Below are 22,069 nucleotides of genomic sequence, written 5' to 3'. Positions count from 1 at the left end.
TTATTGAGGCTCTCTTTGTGGCCTAGTATGTGATATACTCTGGAGAATGTTCCATGTGCACTTGGGAAAAACGTATATCCTAATGCTTTTGGGTGGAATGTTCTTTAGATATCTGTTAAGTCCTTCTGATCTAGTGTATTGTTCAGTGCCCTTGTTTCCTTACTCATTTTCTGTCTAGTTAATATGTCTGTTAATGTGAGTGGTGTGTTCAAGTCTCCTAAAATAAATGAGTTGCAATCATTTCACCTTTTAATTCTGTTAGTATTTGTTTTACATATTTAGGTGCTCCTGTGTTGGGTGCATAAATATTTATAATGGTTATTTCCTCTTATTGGACTGACCCCTTCATCATTATGTAATGTCCTTGTTTGTTTCTTGTTACTTTCTTTGTTTTGAAGTCTGTTTTGTCTGATATAAGTACAGCTACTCCTGCTTTTTTCTCCCTGTTATTTGCATGAAGTATTTTTTTCCATCCCATCACTTTCAGTCTGTGTTATGTCTTTGGGTCTGAAATGAGTCTATTGTAGGTTGCATATAGATGGGTCTTGTTTCTTTATTCTGTCACTCTGTCTTTTGATTGGTACATTCAGTTCATTTACATTTAAGTTAATTATTCATAGGTATGTACTTATTACCATTTTATTAACTATTTTTTGGTTGTTTTTATAGTTCCTCTCTTCCTCTCTTATACTCTTCTCTTGTTATTTGAGGAATGTCTTTAGTCTTGTGATTGGGTTTCACTTTTGCAAGTTCTTGTTTACCTGTTACAGCCCTTAGGTTTGTGATTAACATATGGCTCAAGGATATCTTCCTAGCTATATAACAATCTATATCAGTTCTTCATTGCTCTATTTCAACAATAATCTAAAAATACTTCTTTTTTCTTCTTCTTCACCACATTTTATGTATTAAATGTCATAATCTGCATTTTTTTGTGTATCTCAACTGATTTTGTGTATAGTTGGTTTTACTATTTTTTTTATTTCATACTTACTTGGTATGTAATTAGCTTACTATGTTTACTGTGGGTTTATTTTTTACTGGTGAAAACTACTTAGGCTTAGGAATATTTTCATCTACGGAAGTCTCTTTAACATATCTTGTAATGCTAGTTTAGTGGTTATAAATTCCTTGAGCCTTCATTTACCTGGGAAATATTTAATCTCCCCTTCAAATCTGAATGATAATCTTGTTGGGTAGAGGATTTTTGGTTGAAGGTTCTTCTCTTTCAATACATTAATATTTCATACCACTTCCTTCCGGCCTGTAGTTTCTGCTGAGAAGTCTGCTGATAGCTTGATGGGGTTTCCTTTGTAAGTATTCTTTTTTCTTTCTCTGGCTGCTCTCAATACTTTCTCCTTATCCTTAAATTTTTCACTATAATTATTATGTGTCTTGGTGTTATCTTCCTGGGATTCCTTTTGTTACGGGCTCTCTGTGCTTTCCAGGACCTATGTGTCTTTCCTTCCCCTTACTGGGGAAGTTTTCAGCAATTATTTCCTCAGAGACTTCCTATCCCTTTGTCTCTCTCTTCTCCTTCTAGTACCCCTATTATGTGAATATTTTTTCATTTGGAGTTGTCACACAGCTCTCTGAACATTCTTTCATTACTAGAGATTTTTATTCTCTCTGTTCCTCAGTTTCCTTGCATTTCTGCTCTTTAATTTCCATCTCACTGATTGTCTCTTCTACTTGCAGTAATTTATTATTCATTCCCTCCATTGTAAATTTCATTCCATTTACTGTATTCTTCAGCTCTGAGTGGCTCTTTTTCAGCTCTTGTATCTATTTGGTATGAAGTCCTTCCTGAGGTCTTCAATACTTTTCTGCAGGCCAATGAGCATATTTCTGACTTTTACTTTGAAATATTTACCAAGAGGATTGGTGATCTTCATTTCAATTAGCCCTCTTTATATAGTATCTTTGTAATTTTGTTTAGAAAATATTCCTTTGACTCCTCATTTTCACAGGGTTTTTGTTTCTTCCTTTGTGATAGGTGGATCTGCTATGCTCCCTGACTAGAGTAATGGCTTTATCAAGAAGGCATCCTGTGGTGCCCAAAAACTCAAGACTACTCTCTAGTCCCTGGTTCTCCTTTGCAGTGGAGCCCTAGTTGCTGTTGATGGGCAATGGCCAGGCCTCCTTTCTGTCTGTCTGCCTACAGTGGTCTATTGCAGTCCACTGATTCCAGCAGTTTGGCTCAGCTGGACCATTGTGATCAGAGCAATGACTTCTGCTTGGATTATTGTGACTGGGGCTGCCCTCTGCCTGCCCTGTGGCAATGGCACATCTGCTGGGTTAATGGGGTGGGCAGGACAATTACTTGGCTCTGGGTCAGGGTGAGACACACAATCATATTGTTTTTATTACTTATAGCTTTGCAATATAGTTTGAAATTGGGAAGTGTGATGCCTCCAATTTGTTCCTATTTCTCAAGCTTGTTTTAGCCATTTGGGGTCTTTTATGATTTTATATATATTTTTAGATTTTTATTTCTATTTCTGTGAAGAATGCTGTTGGAATTTTGATAGGGATTGTATTTAATCTGTAAATTATTTTTGGTAATAGGGACATTTTAATACTAATTCTTAAAATCCATGAGCATGAAATATCTTTCCATGTATTTGTGTCTTCTTCAATTTCCTTCATCAATATCTTACAGTTTCAGTGTAAAGGCCTTTCATGTCCTTGATTAAATTTATTCCTAGGTATTTTATTCTTTTTGATGCAATGTAAATGAAATTGTTTCTTTAATTTTGTATGCTGCAATTTTACTAAATTCACTTATTAGTTTTAACAGTTTTTCAGTGGAATTTTTCAGGTATTCTATATATAGATTATCATTTTCAAATAGAGACCATTTACTTCTTACTTACCAATTTGGATGCCATTCTTTTCATTTTCTTGCCTAATCTTTCTGGTTGATTTCTGGTACTATACTGAATCAAAGTGCAAGAGTGGGTGTCTTTTTCTTGTTCCTAATCTTCCAGGAAAATTTCTTGAGGTACGTTCCCTCTGCACCCACTTTGTTGAGAGTTTTTATAAAAATCAATTATGAATTTTGTCATATGACTTTTCTGCATCTGTTGAGATGATCGTGATTTTCATCCTTCACTATGTTACCTAGTATGTCATATTGATTGATTTGTGGATGTTGACCCATCCTTACATCTGGAATAAATCCCTCTTAATCATGGGATCAATATATGTTCTAATGTATTATTGGATTGGTTTTGCTAATATTTTGTGGAGGACTTTTAAATCTAATCCATCAGGTATATTGACCTGTTATTTTTTTGTGGTACCCTTATTTGGTTTTGTTATCAGGGTAATAATGCTGGCCTCAAGAACTGAGCTTGGAAATACACCTTTCTCTTCTATTTTTTTGAAACGTTTGAAAAAGTTTGGTATTAATTCTTCTTTAAATGTTTGGTAGAACTACCAGTACAGGTGTCTGGTGCTCAACTTTTGTTTGTTGGGAGATTTTTGATTACCAGTTCAGTCTCCTACCAATAGTAAGTGGTCTGATCATATTTTCTATTTCTTCATTATTCAGTCTTGATTGTATGTTTCTAGGAATTTCTCCATTTCTTCTAGGTTGTTAAATTTGTTGGCATATAATTGTTCACAGTAGTCCCTTAATGATATTTTGTGTTTCTGTAGTAGCTTTTATAACACCTTTTCTTTTATTTATGATTTTACAAGTGTACCTCAGAGATATTGCAGGTTCAGCTCCAGACAACCACCATAAAGTATCGTGATAAATGCTAACCACCATCTGAACTTTCAGAAATTCATGTTTTTGTTGGTGGAGGGTCTTGCCATGATGTAGATGGTTGTTGGCTGAGTAGGGTGATGACTGATGAAGTTTTGGGTAGCTGTGGAAATTTCTTAAAATAAGACAACAGTGAAGTTTGAAGAGCCACATCAATTGGTTCTTCCTTTCATGGAGGATTCCTCTGTACCATGTGATGCTGTTTGTTAGTGTTTTACTCACAGAACTTCTTTCAAAATTGGAGTCCATCTTTTCAAGCCCTGTCACTGTTTTATCAATTATGTTTATGTAATAGTCTAAAACCTTTGCTGTCATTTCACCAGTCTTCACAGAATCTTCACCAGGAGTAGATTTTATCTCAAGAAACCTTTTTCTTTGTTCAACCATAAGAAGCAATTCTTATTCAACCCATTCAAGTTTTATTATGAGATTGCAGCAACTCAGTCATCTTCAGGCTTCCCTTCTAATTATAGTTGTCTTGCTATATCTACCACATCTGTAGTTACTTCCTCAGCTAAAATTTTGAACCCCAAAAAGTCATCCATGAGGGTTAAAATCAACTTCTTCCAAGAAGAGAATCAAACTCCTCTTAATATTGATCTTTAGACCTTTTTCCTTGAATCATGGATGTTCTTAATGGCATCTAAAATGGCAAATTATTTTCCAAAGTTTTTAATTTGCTTTGCCCAGATGCATCAGACGAGTCACTATCTATGGCAGCAGTAGCCTTATGGAATATATTTCTTAAATAATAAGACTTGAAAGTCAAAATTACCATTTGATCCACAGGCTACAGTGTGGATATTTTGTTAGGAGGCATGAAAACAACATTCATTTCCTTATACATCTCCATCAGAGCTCTTGGTTTTACTGAGCAATTAGGTCTCAACAGTGGGCTTAAAATATTCACTAATCTAAGTTGTAAACAGATGTGCTGTCATCTAGGCTTTACCATAATTCTTAAGGGCCCTAGGAATTTTCAGAATGGTCATTAAGCATTGGCTTCAACTTATAGTCACCAGCTGCATTATCCCCTAACAAGATAGTCAGCCTGTCTTTTGAAGCTAGGAATTGACTTCTCTCTAGCTATGAAAGTCCTAGATGTCATCATCTTCCAATAAAAGGCTGTTTTGTTTACATGGAAAATCTGTTGTTTAGTGTAGCCACCCTCATTAATTATTAGTTAGATCTTCTGGATAACTTGCTGCAGCTTCTCCATCAGTACTTGCTGCTTTACCGTGCACTTTGATGTTATCAGTATGGCTTCTTTCCTTATACCTCATGAACCAACCTCTGCTATTTCCCAACTTTTCTTCTGTAGTTTCCTCACCTCTCTTAGCCTTCATAGAATTGAATAGAATTAGGGCCTTGCTCTAGATCAGGCTTTAGCTTAAGGGAATGTGTAGTTGATTTGATCCTCTAATCAGACCACTAAAAGTTTCAACCGCAATAAGGCTATTTTGCTTTCTCATCATTTGGGTTTTCACAGAAGTGGCACTTTTAATTTTCTTCAAGAACTTTTCCTTTGCATTCACAAGTTGGCTAAGTGTTTTGTGCAAGAAGCCTAGCTTTTAACTATTTCAGCTTTCATATGCATTCCTCGTTAAGCTTAATCATTTCTAGCTTTTGATTTAAAGTGAGAGATTGTGACTTTTCCTTTCACTTGAATACTTAGAGGCTATTGCAGGGGTATGAATTGGCCTCATTTCAGTATATCCATGTCTTAAGGAAGAGGGAAGCCCAAGGAGAGGGAGAGTGAAAGGGGAGCTGCCAGAGCACTGAGAACACACAGCATTCATCAGTTCAGTTTGCCATCTTATATGGGGGTAGTTAATGGTGCCCCCAAACAATTACAATAGTAACATCAAAGATCACTGATCACAGACCACCATAACAAAAAAAATGATAGAAAGTTTGAAATGTTGTGAGAATTACCAACATATGACATAGATACCAAGTGAGAAAATATTGACAAATGGAACAGACAGACTTGCTTAATGTACTCAATGCAAGTTTCCTGCCACAGACCTTTAAGTTCTAAAAAAAAATCTTCAAAGCACAATTAAGTGAAGCACAATAAAGCAGGGTATTCCTGTGCTTGTGTCTTCTTATTTCTTGGTTAGTTTAGCTAAGAGTTTGTCGATATTGTTTATCTTTTTAAAAAAATCTTAGTTTTTCTTATCTTCTCTAGTTTTTTAGTCTCCATTTATTTCTGCTCTGATCTTTGTTTTTTCCTTTTTTCTGTTAACTTTTGGCTGGTTTTTTCTTTTTTTAATTCCTTGAGGTATAAAGTTAAGGTACAATTTGTGATCTTTTTTCTTGATGCAAGCACTTATCCTTATGAACTTCCCTTGTAGAATTGCTTTTGCTGCCTCTCCAAAGTTTTGATATGTTATATTTCCATTTTCAGTGGTATGAAGCTGCTTTTTTTTTTTCAATTTCCTCTTTGATTTCTTCATTGACCCTTTTGGTCTTTGGTAGCATGTTGTTTAGTCTCCATATATTTGGTTTTTCTCCAGTTTTCTTCTTGTAATTGATTTATTTCATACTATTTTGGTTGGAAAAGATGCTTGATATGATTTGATTCTTCTTAAATTTTAAGACTTATTTTATGGCCTACTATATGATCTATGTGCTGGAGGTATGTTTCATGTGTACTTGAGAAAGTGCTGCTTTTGGGTAGAACAGTCCATCTGTTCCAACATGTCATTTAAGGCAAATGTTTCCTTGATTTTCTGTGTGAATGATTGATGCATTGCTGAAAGTAGGTATTTAAAATCCACTGCTATTATTGTTTTGCTGTTTATTTCTTCCTTTAGGTCTGTTAATATTTGCTTAATCTATTTGGGTGGGCACATAAATATTTGTGTTATATCCTCTTATTGGACTGACCCCTTTATCATTATGTAATGATGTGTTTTTGTTTCTGATTAGTCTTTGTTTTAAAGTTTATTTTGTCTAATAAAGTTATAGCTACCTGAGCTTTCTTTGGTTTCATTTGCATGGAATATCTTTTTTCACCACTTCACTTTCAGTCTACGTGTCCTTACATCTGAAGTGAGTCTCTTGTAGGTAGCATATAGATGTGTTGATGGCCATTATTTTTGAACTCTTTATCAGATAAAGCATTCATCTCTGTTTCATTAAGGTTCTTTCCTGAGGTTTTATCTTGTGTTTTGACTTAAAACTTGTTCCTCTGCTTCTTCATTTTCTTCAATTCTCTGTGTTGGTTTCTATCCATTGGATAAAGCAGTCCCTTCTCCCAGTCTTGAAGTACTCGCTTTGTACACAAAGCATATGAACCTTTTCTTTCAGACCTACCCTGTCTCTTGTTTGTATTTCAAACCTTTGTGATTATCGAAGCAGCCTACTTTGATTTTAGTGGCTTCCAGTAAGCCAAAGTATTCCAAGACATGTCAGTGTCTCAGAGGGAATGGTTGCAGTCAGCCCCTATATTCAGGCTGCTTGTAAAATGGACCCTCAGGCAGCAGCTTTTAAAGTATGCAAATGTCCATCTCACAGGGGAACACTGGGCAGTGGGTGTCCATCTGCTCCCTGTGACACTGAGACCTGAGTTGATAGCCAGTTAAGAACTTTTTGTTTACTACCTTCTTGTTGAACTTATGAACCCAAGGCCCACTGGCCACAGAGTGAGGTGATCAGGTGGCCTCCTCTGCATGTCACCTGTAAAACCTGGGGCCCCAGATGTATAGACAAGCTCCTTTCTGTGAGATACTGGCCACCTGGAGCAAGGCAGAGGAAAAGCACATAGACAGTGCCCACCAGCCTCTGTGGTCTCCACAGAGTATTTTAGTAAGCCCCTAGATGTATGTTAAATTGGATGTCTTCCCCTCAGGTCTTAGCTTCTAAGACATGCAAGTAGGCCTCTTTTGTAGAAAGACTGGGTGCATTTCCATGTGCTGTCTTAGTGCTGTGCCCTGGAGGTTAGCCAGGGTGAGTCCATGCGAGCCATTTAAGAACTGTTTCTCATTTTGTTCTAACCTTGTTGGTGGGTCTGGTGGATGCGCACCTTGTTGGTTTTCAAAGCTAGACATCTCAGGGGCCCATGACTCAGTGCAGATCTTAAAATTTGGGATATTAAATGTAGGGTTCAAAACTATTGGGGGTTGAGTTTGCTTTCCTTGGTTCTTGACCTGCCAAAACAAAGAACGGAAGGCCAGAGATACAGTAGTGAAGCAGAGTAAAAGTTTTATCTGAATAAACTCCAAGAGAGGAGCAGACTAGAGTGAAGGTAGACAAAGGCAGGTTTACTTGAATAAAGCAGAGAGCAAGGAAGAGCAGAGGGAAGAAAGGGAAGCTCATTGAACTTCTACTGGGCATAGGGCATGATCCTCTGCCAACTCCTAAAGCCAGGGTCACCTGGCATCCAGTGTCCACTTGGATTTGCAGTACATGGGAACTGAGTCCCTACCACCCCAGAATCTGGGGGAGCCATATATTACTGATGGAGTGAGATTATGTTCTGAGAACTTCCCAAAGGCAAAGAAAAGAGATATTCAGGCAGGCTACTACGGAGCATGGTCATATAGCCTCAGTTCCATCAGGTCACCCAGCAAATTGCAAGCCCCAGGTTAAAGATCTCAGCAGCTCCTCCCTAATCTGAATTGAACAGACAGTGACACACGAAGAAAGTTGAGTGCAGGCAACCTCAGAGAGGAGGAAGGCTTAAGGGTACAGGGTCTGGAGTTTTATAGGGCTTTTTTGGGTAAGGATCAGCATAAGGCATGATGTGTACAGGTGATTCATAATTCCTTTGAAGTTTTGTCTTAAGAATAGGGTTATTTAGGTGACTCTGTTGGTTTGGGACTTTAGCATTCTTTGTCCACATAGGTTTATTTACACTTCTGAGATGTGTCTCCTGCCCTGGTTAAAAAGTTACTTAATTAAAGGCTGGAGAAAGAGGGAAAAAACAGCACTATAGGTTAAGTTAAATAATAAACTGGGCCTTTTAGGAGGCTGAGTAGATTTTGCGATGGCATGATTTCATTGATACAATGAAGACATGGGCTGTGCTCCCATACTTTTCTTTATCTGGGGAATATCCAGACATTCTAAGTTGCTCCTGGCCTTTGGAACTTCAACTAATTAACTCATTACCTCTGTTAAATCCTTTCTGGCTCTCTACTGGTTAACACTTTGAGTCACTTTTAGTGGGCTGTACTGGCTTTATGGTCTCTCTACCATGCTCATGTCTGTTTTTCTGTCTAACGAAATCTTTTGGTCCTGAGGGAGGAGCTGGGGACTGTACATTCCCTCCCGATTCTGGGTCACTGCACCAGGGGTAGCATTTATGGCAAGACTGTGTCTCATCTGTTCCTATATATTTTGATTTGGTTTTTCTTGTTTGCCTGATGTGTAGGAGTTGCTCAGCTAGTTTTAGGTTTCATTCAGAGGGAATTATTCCATATGTAAATGCAGATTCAGTGTGTCCATGGCAAGAGGTGAGTTCAGTACTCTCCTCTATTACCATTTTGAACTGGAAATCTGTTTCCCTCTTAAGTTAGACAATAATGTTAAATTATTTCATCTTCATTTTGTGGGTCAAACAACAAAGGCAGAGATAGTTTGTAATCCTTGTACAAGATCACGCAGATGGTAAAGTCACAACTAGGATTGGATCTCTGGGGGAGGATCCTCTGAACCAGTATGAAGGCTCTTGAAGCTTTTGAAGCCTTAATAGAGTGAACTAATAAAAGGACAATTCTAGGGGTTGTTTCAATCACACTGTTGATACGAGCTATTGTTTTTTTCTTGTAAAACCATAATGCCATTGGATAAAAATTAGTGTTGAATGGTTAAGTTATAGTATAAATGAAAATATCCTACAGCTTGGACATTTTCTCAGCTCATTTACATATTAGTTCACTTAATTATAGTGGTTTGTTCTAATGTTACCTGAGCTTTAAATAGTGTTTAAAAGCTAGTCTGTGTAATTGTGGCTGGCTCTTTTTCCATAGTATACCTTGTCATGCTGAGAATGTGAGATAAGATCCCTTTTCCCTGTCAGTAATTTCAGTTGCCAATTTCTGAAACAATAACACAGAGAAACTTATTAAAAGTGTTTTTTTCCCCCTAAAACAAGGGCGCTTCAGAAATAATGAATAACTGTAGAACAGCCAATGTCTGTCTCTTGAGTACTTTATTTGTTATAAGTACAAGTCAAATACCACAAGATGGCACCTTCTTACTTTCAACATCTATGATTACAAACAATTACCTGCATAAAATGGTTTCAGCTTTTTAATGTGTTGTTTTAGGTATTATTGAAACCTTATAAAAGCAAGACTTCCTACAAACAGGATCAGTGTTTGATGTATATTAAATCAGGTCAGATAATTAAATTCAGAAAAAAGAATTTATAAATATTCAGATAAGAAAATTGAAATTACAAAAGCAGAGTTTGTCATCATTAAACTGAATTACAACTGTGTGTGATTAATGCCATATCTACATGGTCTAAGTTTTGGTTAAAATACAGTCTCAGTAATCAAATAATCTACCTCGTTCTCTAGTGTAATCACCTATTTCATTCAGAAACCACCTAGCTTTCACCTAGTCCAGCAATTACTCACACTCCATTTTTTTTCCCCAATAAATGCAACAGTGCCATTGTCCCCTGGCTATGAAACAAAATACAATATTTAAAGGTAAAAACTCAGAGAATTTCTGAAATGGTAACCCATTCTTTCTGTTTGTGAAAATAGGCAATCCAGTTTGAAAGTCTCTGAACCAATGTAAACGCTAGAAAACTCAGTGTTGAAGTATGGGAATAAGGATGTGCACTAATATAGTGCATAACAATGCAGTGTTAGACTCATCATTTACAGTAAATGCCTTGATTGGACTTTCCTCCAGATTGTCATGCTGCTGAAGATAAAGTTTACTGAAGTCTGTGGGAACTCATCATACTTTCTTCCTCCCATTTCCAAACAGGAAGAGAGGGGTTTTCAGGACTCTTGGGAAAATCAAAAAATTAAACACACCCACAAACAACTTGAAAGCAAAATGGCAGACCTAATAATCCTTGACTCCATGTCCAAATGAAGTTGAGGCAATATTACTTTTGCAATATTTGTATTCTGCCCAATATATCACATCATGAGATTCCTCAAAAAACTGAGAAGTCTGAGAGCTACAAAAGAGAAAGTGGTTAAGGCAGCTGATGTCTACATTTGGGTTTCTTTTTCAGGTTACATGTCTAAGTCTCCATCGTAGGCTAAGGTCAGAGGCTTCTGTTGGGGAGGTGTGCTTTGATGAGGTTTTGGCTTCTTGCTGCAAAAGGAAAAGAATACCTTGTGTAAAGGAAGATCACTGATCTCTGTTTCACCAGCCAGAGACAATTGTGGGGTACAGAAATTGAAGTTGTTAAATGACAAATGATTTATTTTTCTGGATTGGTGGGGGTTCCTCTTGAATGCTTGTTTACTTGAACCACATTTTAAGTGAGGGTTCCTCTTGAATGCTTGTATACTTGAACCACATTTTAAGGAGAAGCTGTTGTCTTTTCAAAATCTTAAAAATGGTTTAGTGCAAATAAGGAACTTGGTAGTGGGCTGTTTTCTTGTTCTTGCTTAGATGCAGTAATGCAAACATCTGCTACTCACTAATTCCTAAGCTATGACCTTCATATCACAGATGTTTAACATCATAAGCAGCTGGAGCAGCCAGACTCCCCTGCCCTGGTCTTGTTTTTAAGTCACCACACTTCTGCTCTGGCCTGAAACCTGACAGTTAGATGCCAAGTCAGGGGAGTCAGGAAAATTTCACTGATTTCTGTGCCCTGTGAAGCCTTTCTCACCTGGTCTGTTTTACCTGAGGAGGGCAACAACTTTGCCAGGTCAGGTAGGGCTGCTATCCCTCTTCAGAGAGAGAGAGAAGCTAAAGTTTGGTAACAGTTCCAAATTATACAGGGACAAAACAACCTGCATTATGCCCCTTGATTCTTAGTATGGGTCAATCCCTATGTTCATGAGTCTCAATTTATGTTCATGAATATTTATAGTTTGAATTCTACCACACACTGCCCACACCTCCCATACTATCTCCTTTCCCTCCTCAATGCTTTACTTTGCTGTCCCTTCAGAGTCCAGAAATCTTTTGGGTGGCCCTCACCATCAGAGAGCTACCTCCCTCCCTGTCTCCAAATTTCTATACTATTTACAGTAGCATCTATTATTAATCGGATGCATCCAAAGGGCCAAGCCCTACTGAGTATTTTGCATTTTTCTGATTTCCTGTTTCCCATGTCCTTCCCACTTCTCAAAAGGGTAGTTATTGTATAATTATCTGAATAACATTTAATTTAACTGTCTATATTAACACTTAAGTTCATTCCAGTGAGTGGCTCCGGTAATATTGCTGGATCCAGGCTTTAGCACAGAGCCTGGATCTAGCTTGAAATGGGGTCCTGAGCACACTGAGCTGCAGTGTTTAAAAAATACTAACAAATCTCACAAATAAAAGCTTGGGGCCACTTGGAAGTGACAGCTTATGTGCCCACGATGGTGGTCATGGGGTTGTCTTGTGGTCAAAAAATACAAGGAAGGTCACCTGAAATGATTATTGAGGTCTTCCGCCTCCTGCATCCCCTGGCTTTCTGGGCAGAGGGGAAGAAGAGGGAGGAAAAGCAGCACTTCCAGACAGAGTTTTTGGCAAGCCACTCTTAACTGGCATTTGCTAAGGGCTGTTAGGCAAAGAAAAAAATAGGAAGAAGGCTAGAGCTGGCTGGATCTCTATGACGAGACAGTGATTTGCCTGGAAGATATCTGTATTTGGCCAGCCTCTGTGAGCTGGGCCTGGAAAAATCTTCAGCATTAGATTTTTTTTATGAGTTTCTGTGTATGGAATTAGGAAAATCATATTTACCTCTAGAAAATAAAGAGGACTTCTAATAGGTAGAGGGAGGCCTTGGATCCCTGGGGGCCACAGGGTGTGTGGGGTGGTTGTAATGAAGACCACCTTTATCAGAAGTCATTTCATATTGTGTAACCTGTCAACTGACAGATTCTAAAGTCATAGCTTTGAATGTGTGAGATCTAAGAACTTAATGGAGTTTACAAGTTCTCAGATGTTGGCAAAATGATAAGGTGGCACGATGCTGGGTGGCAGAGGCTATACAAAGCTGCTCAGCTAGCTAAGAAGAGCCCTGAGAGGAAGAGCTGAGTCACAGGGCTCTCCTCAGCAACGCCAGCAAGTAGGAGACTTGTGTTTGTCGGCCTCTGCGCCGTTTCCTTTCTCCCTTACTGATACTCATTTTTCCCTTGAGAAATAAGTTTTTCTTAAAGCTTTTCTCCTCAACTCTAGTATCAGAAAAGGTATCACACTAAATCAGGACCCACAAATGCCTGGCACATACGCCACCACCAGTCATCCCGTACCTACTGTGAACATCTCTAATCCATCACGTTATTCCTTCCTGTTGGACTGACGTGTAGCCTTCTAACTTCCTAACGGAGCACTCTTGACAGCGACCAAGAGTGCCTAATATTTACTGTTGAAGTTACTAGCCTCATAACTTCCTAACAGAGCACTCTTGACAGCTACCACCACTTTTAGAGTAGGCATAAGTCATTCAGTTATGCAACCCTGGCTCTGTAAGAGATTATTGACTGACACATTTTAAAGTAAACTCTTCCACAATCATTTACATTTTAGTAAAGGATAAACCCATTAAGCCAGAAAACTGAGCTCATTTTGAACTGACAGGCAAACTGCTAACATTTCTCAACCCCACTAAATTCAAGCTGTGTGGACCTATCCCAGGCCAGTAGAGATGAAATAGTTTAATGAAAACTATAAATTGTCTTTTGTTTAGGCACTGCTCTGGAGGGCCGAGCCTCTAGAACTAGTGGCAAACTCTCAAAGTTGAGCAAAAGGTGAGCTCACTTGCTCCATTGTGCTGGGCAAGGCAGAATGGCTGTAGTTATCTGCAGTAACTCCTGGCTATGTCCAGATGAACTAATGCAAGCTCACCCAGTGGTTGCCCCTCTAAATGGCCTCATGTCTCTTTATTGCCAGAGGAACTGGGGCATCCATACTATTTCAAAAATTCCAAAAACAAATCATAGCTGTGTCTGAATGAAGTCTTCCATAGGAAGACTATTTTTCTATATTTTCTCAAAACCATTTCCAAGTTTTGTTATAAGTTCCTTTCATCTAAAGTATACACCTAAGACCTGGCATATTGTAGCAGTTCTCTTGTGCTGAGCCTTTTTATTTTGGGGAGAAAATATAAGCTCTCCACAACCATCATCCTCTAAGTCTCTGCAAGCTATTTACTAAAAATACATGCTGTGAAAGTGTCCATTTGCATTCTGTAGGCAGCTCACATGTAGCAGGAAATGGTGTATATTTTGGTATCAACAGGTACACTCCCAGGTTTATAGCTTACTTAGGAAACTAGGAACCTCTAAAAAAAATATGTGCAAGCTATAGACACTATGAAGAGTGTTTTAGGACCACAAAGGGGAAAGAAACTACAGAGATCTGAAAACCAGTGAAAAGAGCATGTACTCTGGGATTAGGCAAACCTTGAGGTGATTTTTGCTAGGCTGATGACCTCAAGTAAGTTCTTTTCTGAGGATTACTTACTCTTTCTTTAAAATGGGGATAATAACAACTTGCCTAAAGTTATTGTGAGTACTGAATAAGGCAACTTGAGTATAGTACCTGTATAGAAAATATCTTGACACAGATATTTCCCTGACATTTGTCTCTAAAAATCATGGGCAATAATAAATTATATTTTTACTTATCTACTCTTTATTTGCTCAATTACTATTTATCAGATTTGTGCTCTGAAAAACAGATTTTACCCCTTACTTACTCCCCGCTGCCCCAGTAACCTTGGGTTTGACAGAGGAGGAAGATGTTTACAAGGCCAGCATACAGTAAATGCCACAGAGGGTGCAGGCATGCACAAGCTATTCCAGACTGACAGAAAAATGTTGGCATTTGAGTTTCACTGGGAAGAACTGGTAGAATGCCAATAGCTGATGAATAATTCATTCTAGATGAACAGCATATAAGGAGTATACTATGAAAGCAGAAGCCTCCTTGCAAAATTAGAAGGTACCATCCTAAGGGTCCTAATATAAGGTTACCTCTCCCCAAAAATTTATCCTTCAGAAAGAGGCTGTAGCCTTATATTCAAACTTTATAGATCTTTCATATTAGGAGGAGCTTCCTTTACAATACAAAAACATAATCCTTAAGGGAGATTATAAATATACATGCCTAGTACAAATGAAATAGCAAACCTCCCCAGTACATGTGATTAGATACTCGGAGCTTGAGATATAATTTCCACAACACTAAAAGAAGTGCTGTGGCACAACCTGGGTGGAAATGAATATGGTAAACTTGAGAAAGTGAATTTGATGATGGAAAGGGAGACTAAAGCAATGACAGAGTAATGGAGCTGAAAGATGCAAGCTTTGTTATGGAATTATAGGAGGAAATTTACTATTTTATCAAAATACAAAAATCTTATTAAGGAAGGAATTTTTAAAAATGCTCTTCCATGAGAACCTAAATATATTTGGGCCTATACAGCACACCAGATTGTCCAGGGCATGGGGAAATAGAAGACAAAGGTGAAAGAGTTGTCCAGGCTTAAAATGTGGAAGACTTGAGATGACTGGCTAGGCAGCGAGAACATGACTTTTCATTTGTCATCAAAGGGAAGTCGCTGCTGGTGTCTGAGTAGGCAAGGTGTTGTTCACCTGGCTAAGTTTTAGGAGGACTAATCTGGTTGTAGACTGCAGAAGGGAGCATTTGTAATAAGTTCAAATATGGAGCTTATTGCTACTCCCAAAGGGGGATTATTAAGGCCAGGCTTTGAGGATGAAGAAAATAGATAGATATGAGAAATACATAATTATTTGTGTAATTTAGTCACTAAAAGGTAAGGGGAAATTCTACATGTCTTTTAAAAATTTTCTACAAAATTGTTACCAGAATTCCATGATGTGCCTCATATTTACTGTTGAAGAATGGATTAAGGCTAACACAATTTTAAGTTGAAAGAAATGGAGAAATGTAAAAAGGCAGGATTTATAACTACTACTGAGTGTTAATCTCAGATATTCAAAGGAAGAGAGGACCATGAAATCGGAAATGTGGCTGTTAACAACTAGAAGAGACTCATACTCTCTCTCTTACCCTGTATTTGACAACTGAAAAATTGCTCTCAAAGCAATGGTCCAACTTTTATATCCTTTGTTGCAATCTAAGGCCTTTCCCAGTGTTGAATGCTTCTCATCACTCTGAACGTCAAAGAAGGCTTTCAGTTCCACATTTGTTCATTAAGACAGAATAAAGGTAATACAAATTTATCAATTCAGACAAAAATTGGTCAAATCATTAGATTATAGGGTGAATGAGTAACTAAAGGTGTTACTGTTTACTATAGCACCAGTTAGACAGAAATCCAATTTCTAAAGATTTAATTTCTAGCACTATAGGTGGCCAAAATAATTAAAATCATCTTTATTTTCTTCATTAACTTTCACTGACCAAGAGCAGATTTAAAATCTGTATAACCTTGGAAACAGAATTTTAGGTTTAATATACAAAGGCTGGATTTGAATCAAGATTAAAACTTGGGTAAAAACATAAATATTTTGATCTGGAGAAAAAAAGCAAAGACACTTTGATCTCAAGGAAATAAAAAATCCTGTGAACATTTGCTTAGGAAGCTAATAAATATTCTCAACACACTTGAAAACATTCAAAGGCATTTACTTCTGTTTTGAGAGCAGCTTGTCAACAAAAATATATTCTGTACAATAAACTAATAATTTTCTGAGAAAAATTTTCACACCCAGTCACTTCAAAAATGGGGTTCCTGGAATTGACAGTCAAATTTTCCCTCCCAGCTGCTCAATATAGATGTACATCATGCTCTACTATTTAAAATGTACTAAACAGGTTGTTTGAACCAACTGGCCAGTTTAACCTCACTGGTTAAGATCAGACAACTTTAAGAACTAAAATTATCTATTAGAATCACCTGGACGCTTTTAAACAATCTGGCCTCATGCATGACTAATTAAATCAGAATCTCTGTGGCTGGCACCCAAGTATTGGGCCCCATGAGGTGGCAGTGTGCAGTCCAAGCTGGAAGCTACTGATAGAAATTAAAATACCACAACAGAACGTCCTGACTAATGATTTGTCTCCTCTACCTTCTGATCTTATTTGAAAATCAAATAAAATAACGTTCTTTCAAATGAAGACAACAAAGATAATGATCTTGTATTTCAACTCTTCAGCAATTCTTACTACTTAGTACTTACCAAACAAGGTAGGAAGCAAATATCAGGAAAATCACGATAAGAAAACCACAACCTGAAACACCATAGACCCAGATTTTCACTCGGCCATCTATTTAAAAGAGAGAGAAAGCAAACTTAATCATACAAAAGTTCTACTTCTTATCTGAATTTATTATTTTTTGTCTGAATTTTGAGATTTGCATAAGTCATAGGCATAAGTGAAAATAGCCATATGTGACAGTTATAAAATGTTTGTTAAAAAAGGGTGAAAATTAAAATGTAAGCTGTTATATTAAATTTTTCACAATGCCAAATACCAGCAATTATCACTTCTAATAATTAACAGACTATTTTGAATTTATTTTCATGTGTGCATAGTCATATACATAATACGGACGCATTTATAGAGCAAAGAAAAAGTAATTGAGACAATCCGGTGGGCAATGAAAATTACAACAACCATTGTTGCTGGTATTGCTTCCTGAATGATGCTGAGTGAACAAAAGCTACATGACCAAGCTAATAAATGCAGATTAAAATTCACATGTGTACAAGTATATATTATTTTGGATTTGATATCTGCCAGAGTTAAGAAAGAGATGATCTGATCTATTTTGTCTTTTTCACTACATAAGTTATAACTTGCGTGCATGTATAGTTTTTATACAAATAGAGATTTGATTCATTTCTGGAAATCCAGTGTTTTATGTGAGCACACAGCTAGCTTAGTGGTGGACTGACAAAAGGCAATGCCTTGGCACCCAAGAGGAATTGTGTGCCTTCTGAAAGATACATACAGAAGGTTCATTACACACGTGAACATCACTAGCTGCAGGGCTAAAAAACTCTTAGCAACATCTTACTCTAAAGGCTTCCATGAGATGAAAAACCATCAAAATCTATCGTAAGCAGCACTTGTTTGGAATGGAATCACAATTACATTCAATTATGTTATAACTACCTAGTATAGTTTTGCTTACAAGACACTTTCAAGCCTCAGTCAGGTTGGAGAATGTGGTTTCAGGGTAGTTATGATATTTGTCTATGTCGTAACACTTTTAACAAAGCTTTCTGATCTCTTTGAAACACTAATGATGAAATTATTAGCCCTGAATCCCACAGAGCTGAAGCTCTGGGAAGACCAGTACTTTTAAATCCCCAGGATAGAGGGATATATGGTCTGTAATCTTTAAGCCATGTTACTTAAATTAACTTAACCTTTTTAAATAACTTAATGGATAGGATCAAACTTATAAAAGGTAGAGAAAAATGTCTTCCTGCCCCTTTCTCAGTTCTTACATAGGAACCACCATGATTACCAGTTTCCTTGTGCACCAGCCCATAGTTTTCTCTGCACATGAAAACATGTGAGTACATGCACACAAATAGACTTTTTTTAAAAAAGACACAACTGGTGCATATCATTCAGGTTGACTTGTACTTTTTGTTTTCACTTGACAGCATATGTTGGAAATATTCCCATGCTAGTTCATAAAGGCAAGTCTTTTTTAAATGTATCTGAGATATATTGCACAATGTATCATTATTGTTTTTCTATTCCATTTGTAGACAGCTTGTTTCCACTAATTTGCTATATAACAAGCAATCATATAATGACTACCACTATATGAAGAATGCTTAGGAGAGAAATTTTAGATCATAATATATGATACATACTGCCTAAATGTCCTCCTAACGATTGCTCCAATTTATATTGCCATCATGTGAACCTAATGAAAAATCACACTCTTCCCAGACTAAATGTATATATATTCACATGTACACAATGGTATATATATGAGTATACATGTGAAACACATAGACACACATATGTATATTCACATACATGATATTATCGATGCTTTAGTTAGACTCCCAAAAGTTAAAGATCTCATATAGATTTGAGGACTCATTTCCCTAGAACTTCACTGTAATTTTCTTCCTGAAATAGGGTCTATAGGCAACAAGTAAGCCTGGCTACATTTTATATCATGTTCCCTTCAAATTTAAATCTACTGCTGGTTTAGTCCCCAAATGATTAAGGTGTTTTTAAACATCTATGGCATGTCCAAACATACAAGAAAATCAAAAGAGAGTAAGATACTGTGGTCATCCTGAACAGTTGTTTGAGGAGTGTTTCTTGTTTCTCCCATTAGATTTAGGGTCCTTTAGGCCCAGGCTCTGGTCTTTTTTTCATTTAAGCACATTGTCAAGGCACGTTTTGTACAGCAAAGCTCTAAGGTCTGGGAGGAAAGTTCCCAGGGTATGTTGGGCTGCGCTTTGTCCATCTCTTTCCTCTCCGTGCCCCATTAGGGATGCTGCTTTGCTTAGTCACTGGTGGCATTGTGCTTCTCAGGAGAGGTATGCATGATAGGCACAGAGAACCTTCTGTCCATTTTACAAACTGGGAAGCAGAGACAAGTGCCATATGGCAAACCTACAGTTCAAACCTTCCTGTCACACTTCCTGGTGGTGAGACCTTGGTCAAATTCGTTTGCACTATATCAGACTCCTAATCTATAAAATGCCTAATCTATAAGATGGGAGGATGACATCTAAGGTTGCAAGAACCAAATGAGACAATTCATATAATATAACCAGGACAGAATGATAGGGTGCACAGAAACCTCTAATAAAATGTTCATTCCTGTCCTTAACTCCTGAGCCCTACAAGGCATTGTGCTAATACCCACAAAATTCCTACAGAGTAGGTATCTGGACTGATTTCATAGATGAACAAACAGTTCCAGAAAGGTGAAGAAATTATGCGCAATCACAGAATGGGTAGATTCTGAGCCACGGTGCCAACAAGGTCTGTCTGCCTCTGAAATTTATGTTCTCCACAATTTTACCAGTGTTCCTCAAACCAGATAGCTTCGTTGGACATGTTCCAATTTTAAAATTTCAATCATATACACAAACTCACTGTTATAAAAGCATACCCTTTTTGCAGAGATAATTAAAAATTAAAATAATTTTAAAGGTTAATATTCTGGTTACTGAATCCAGCACCTTTTAGACTGAGATTGAGACAGGAAAATGTCCTCGGCCATGCACAAGAACATTTTACAGTTAAAGGGAACCGCACATCATACAACACTCAAATTTGAGAAACCTTCAAGAGACCATCTCGCCTCTTCCTTTTCTTCACTTGTCCTCCTTCCCACCATTCTTTCTGTTGTGAGCAGTGGTCATGATATGAACCCCAAACCCCATGAGAAAAGGTACATTTCTTACTCATAAGTGAAACATACCTGGATCAAGGGGTTGAAGAGACCATCCTTTAAAAATATCATGTATTTTTGAATTCACAGGTCTGTTTTTCCCAGCAAGGTTTTTCACATCAGCTTTTTTATCCTCTGAGCCAGGTACTTTCATGCAGTAATCCAGGAAACCATTTGATCTCATTATCTCTGTGTAGCCCTTCTCACAACCACAAACTCCACCCTACAGCAAAAACACATATTTTCATGGCTACACGGTGTGTTATGCAGATGAAAAAGAACAATTTAAATGTGGGAATCACTGACTATTTGCATGATATGTCATGGCAATTTAGGTTTTTTTTCAGTAACAGACTTGCCAAACAGATGGAAAGCCAGTAAACAGTTCATCTTCCTGGATTTCAAAGTCAACCCTTACATAAATCATCAAATTTTTAAGAAATTTATAATCCTTTCCAAATACAATAATACTGAAGCATTTATAGAGCAAAGAAAAAGTAATTGAGACAATCCGGTGGGCAATGAAAATTACTTTCCAAATATGAAATCACAATTATTTAATCAACAGAAGGCCTTAACTCCATCCTTTCCTCTCTTACAGAGATATTAAAGACATTTAATCAAAATTATCTTCAACTCTCCTCCCAGCTGGTTCAGAGTCCTGCCTACTCCCCCCACCCAACCCCTGATACCGAGAAGCAAAGAAACAGGGATTATGTACACAGCTTCTCTGGGTTTTGTGCTCTTTGGTATCTGTTACTGCTCCAGCCACTGAATGCCTCTATCACCTTCTACCACTGATCATTCACTAGCATGAACTACCTTTCTGCTTGCATTCTTGCTTCTGCACTCAAGGAGGGCAGCCTGAGTGGAGAAAAAAAGATTTCCCCAAAAGCACACTTCCAGAAGAGGGATCTGCATATCCTTCCTTCTGGTAACCTCCATGTTCACACCACATCCCATTACCACACTCCTAGCTGGCATCCTGACCACATGTCCTTCATATTTGTAGATTTCTGGTCACTTTCATGTCCAATAAACCTAAGCCCACTATGAGAAGGTATAATGGATGATGATTTCTTTCGCTGTCTGGAAGTGAAATGACAATAACTGTTCTTCCTCCAGCAAACATAAAGACAATTGAGAGGAATAGTACATACTCGTTACGGTCTCTGACTTTCTACAAGGGCTCTTTACCTGAGATGATTTATTTGGCATTTTCTGACCAGGCCTAGCCTCACAGAGCCCCTCATATCAATCCCTATGAATCAGCTAGATTTATCTGGGTCACGGGTTGTTGACCTGACTTGGAAGAGCCATACCATCACCAAGAGAACACCTCAATCTCCTACAGAAGGAAAAGGGAGGAAAAGCATATGCTATAATCAATAACTGCCCAGAGTTTAGTAAACAGGCAGAAAACATATAATTATGACAATTATTTTGGCACTTCAGTTTAATTGACACAGTGTTCAATGGAGAGAACTAATTAAGACAATATGCGTGGTTATGAAAGCCATCTATTCAAGATCATCTCGATTAGTCTGAGTGAATAGTTGAGCCAGTCACGTATGCCAAAGATTCAAGGGAACAAGTGTTTATGTTTAATAAAGAGGGTATCCAGAGAGTTAATGGGAAGCCACAACTTCTGTTTTGCAGAAATCAGCAGCCCAAGGAGCTGTTGCTGATCTTTTCTTCTCTGTAAGTTTGGTCACTAGCTTTTCTGTGGTAAAAAATTAACCCACCTTGAAGTAGAAGAGCTGTAAAATAGG

At 37.6% G+C, this 22,069-nt stretch overlaps 1 protein-coding gene across 1 annotated transcript in view; it reads right to left on the bottom strand.

The window, feature by feature from the left end:
• Positions 1–9,929: 9,929 nt before the first annotated feature.
• Positions 9,930–22,069, bottom strand: part of THSD7B (thrombospondin type 1 domain containing 7B) — a 905,223-nt gene continuing 893,083 nt past the window's right edge. Inside the window, exons 26-28 of the mRNA XM_037020802.2 lie at positions 20,328–20,520; positions 17,095–17,182; positions 9,930–11,068 (exon numbers count right to left, since the gene is read on the bottom strand). Of these exons, the coding sequence (XP_036876697.2) occupies positions 10,987–11,068; positions 17,095–17,182; positions 20,328–20,520 (363 nt within the window). The 3' untranslated portion in view covers positions 9,930–10,986. The remainder of the gene's footprint in view (positions 11,069–17,094; positions 17,183–20,327; positions 20,521–22,069) is intronic.

This window comes from Manis javanica, chromosome 7 (assembly GCF_040802235.1).
Source record: "Manis javanica isolate MJ-LG chromosome 7, MJ_LKY, whole genome shotgun sequence".
Classification (NCBI taxonomy): Eukaryota; Metazoa; Chordata; class Mammalia; order Pholidota; family Manidae; genus Manis; species Manis javanica.
This window is presented reverse-complemented; position numbering and strand designations above follow the sequence as displayed.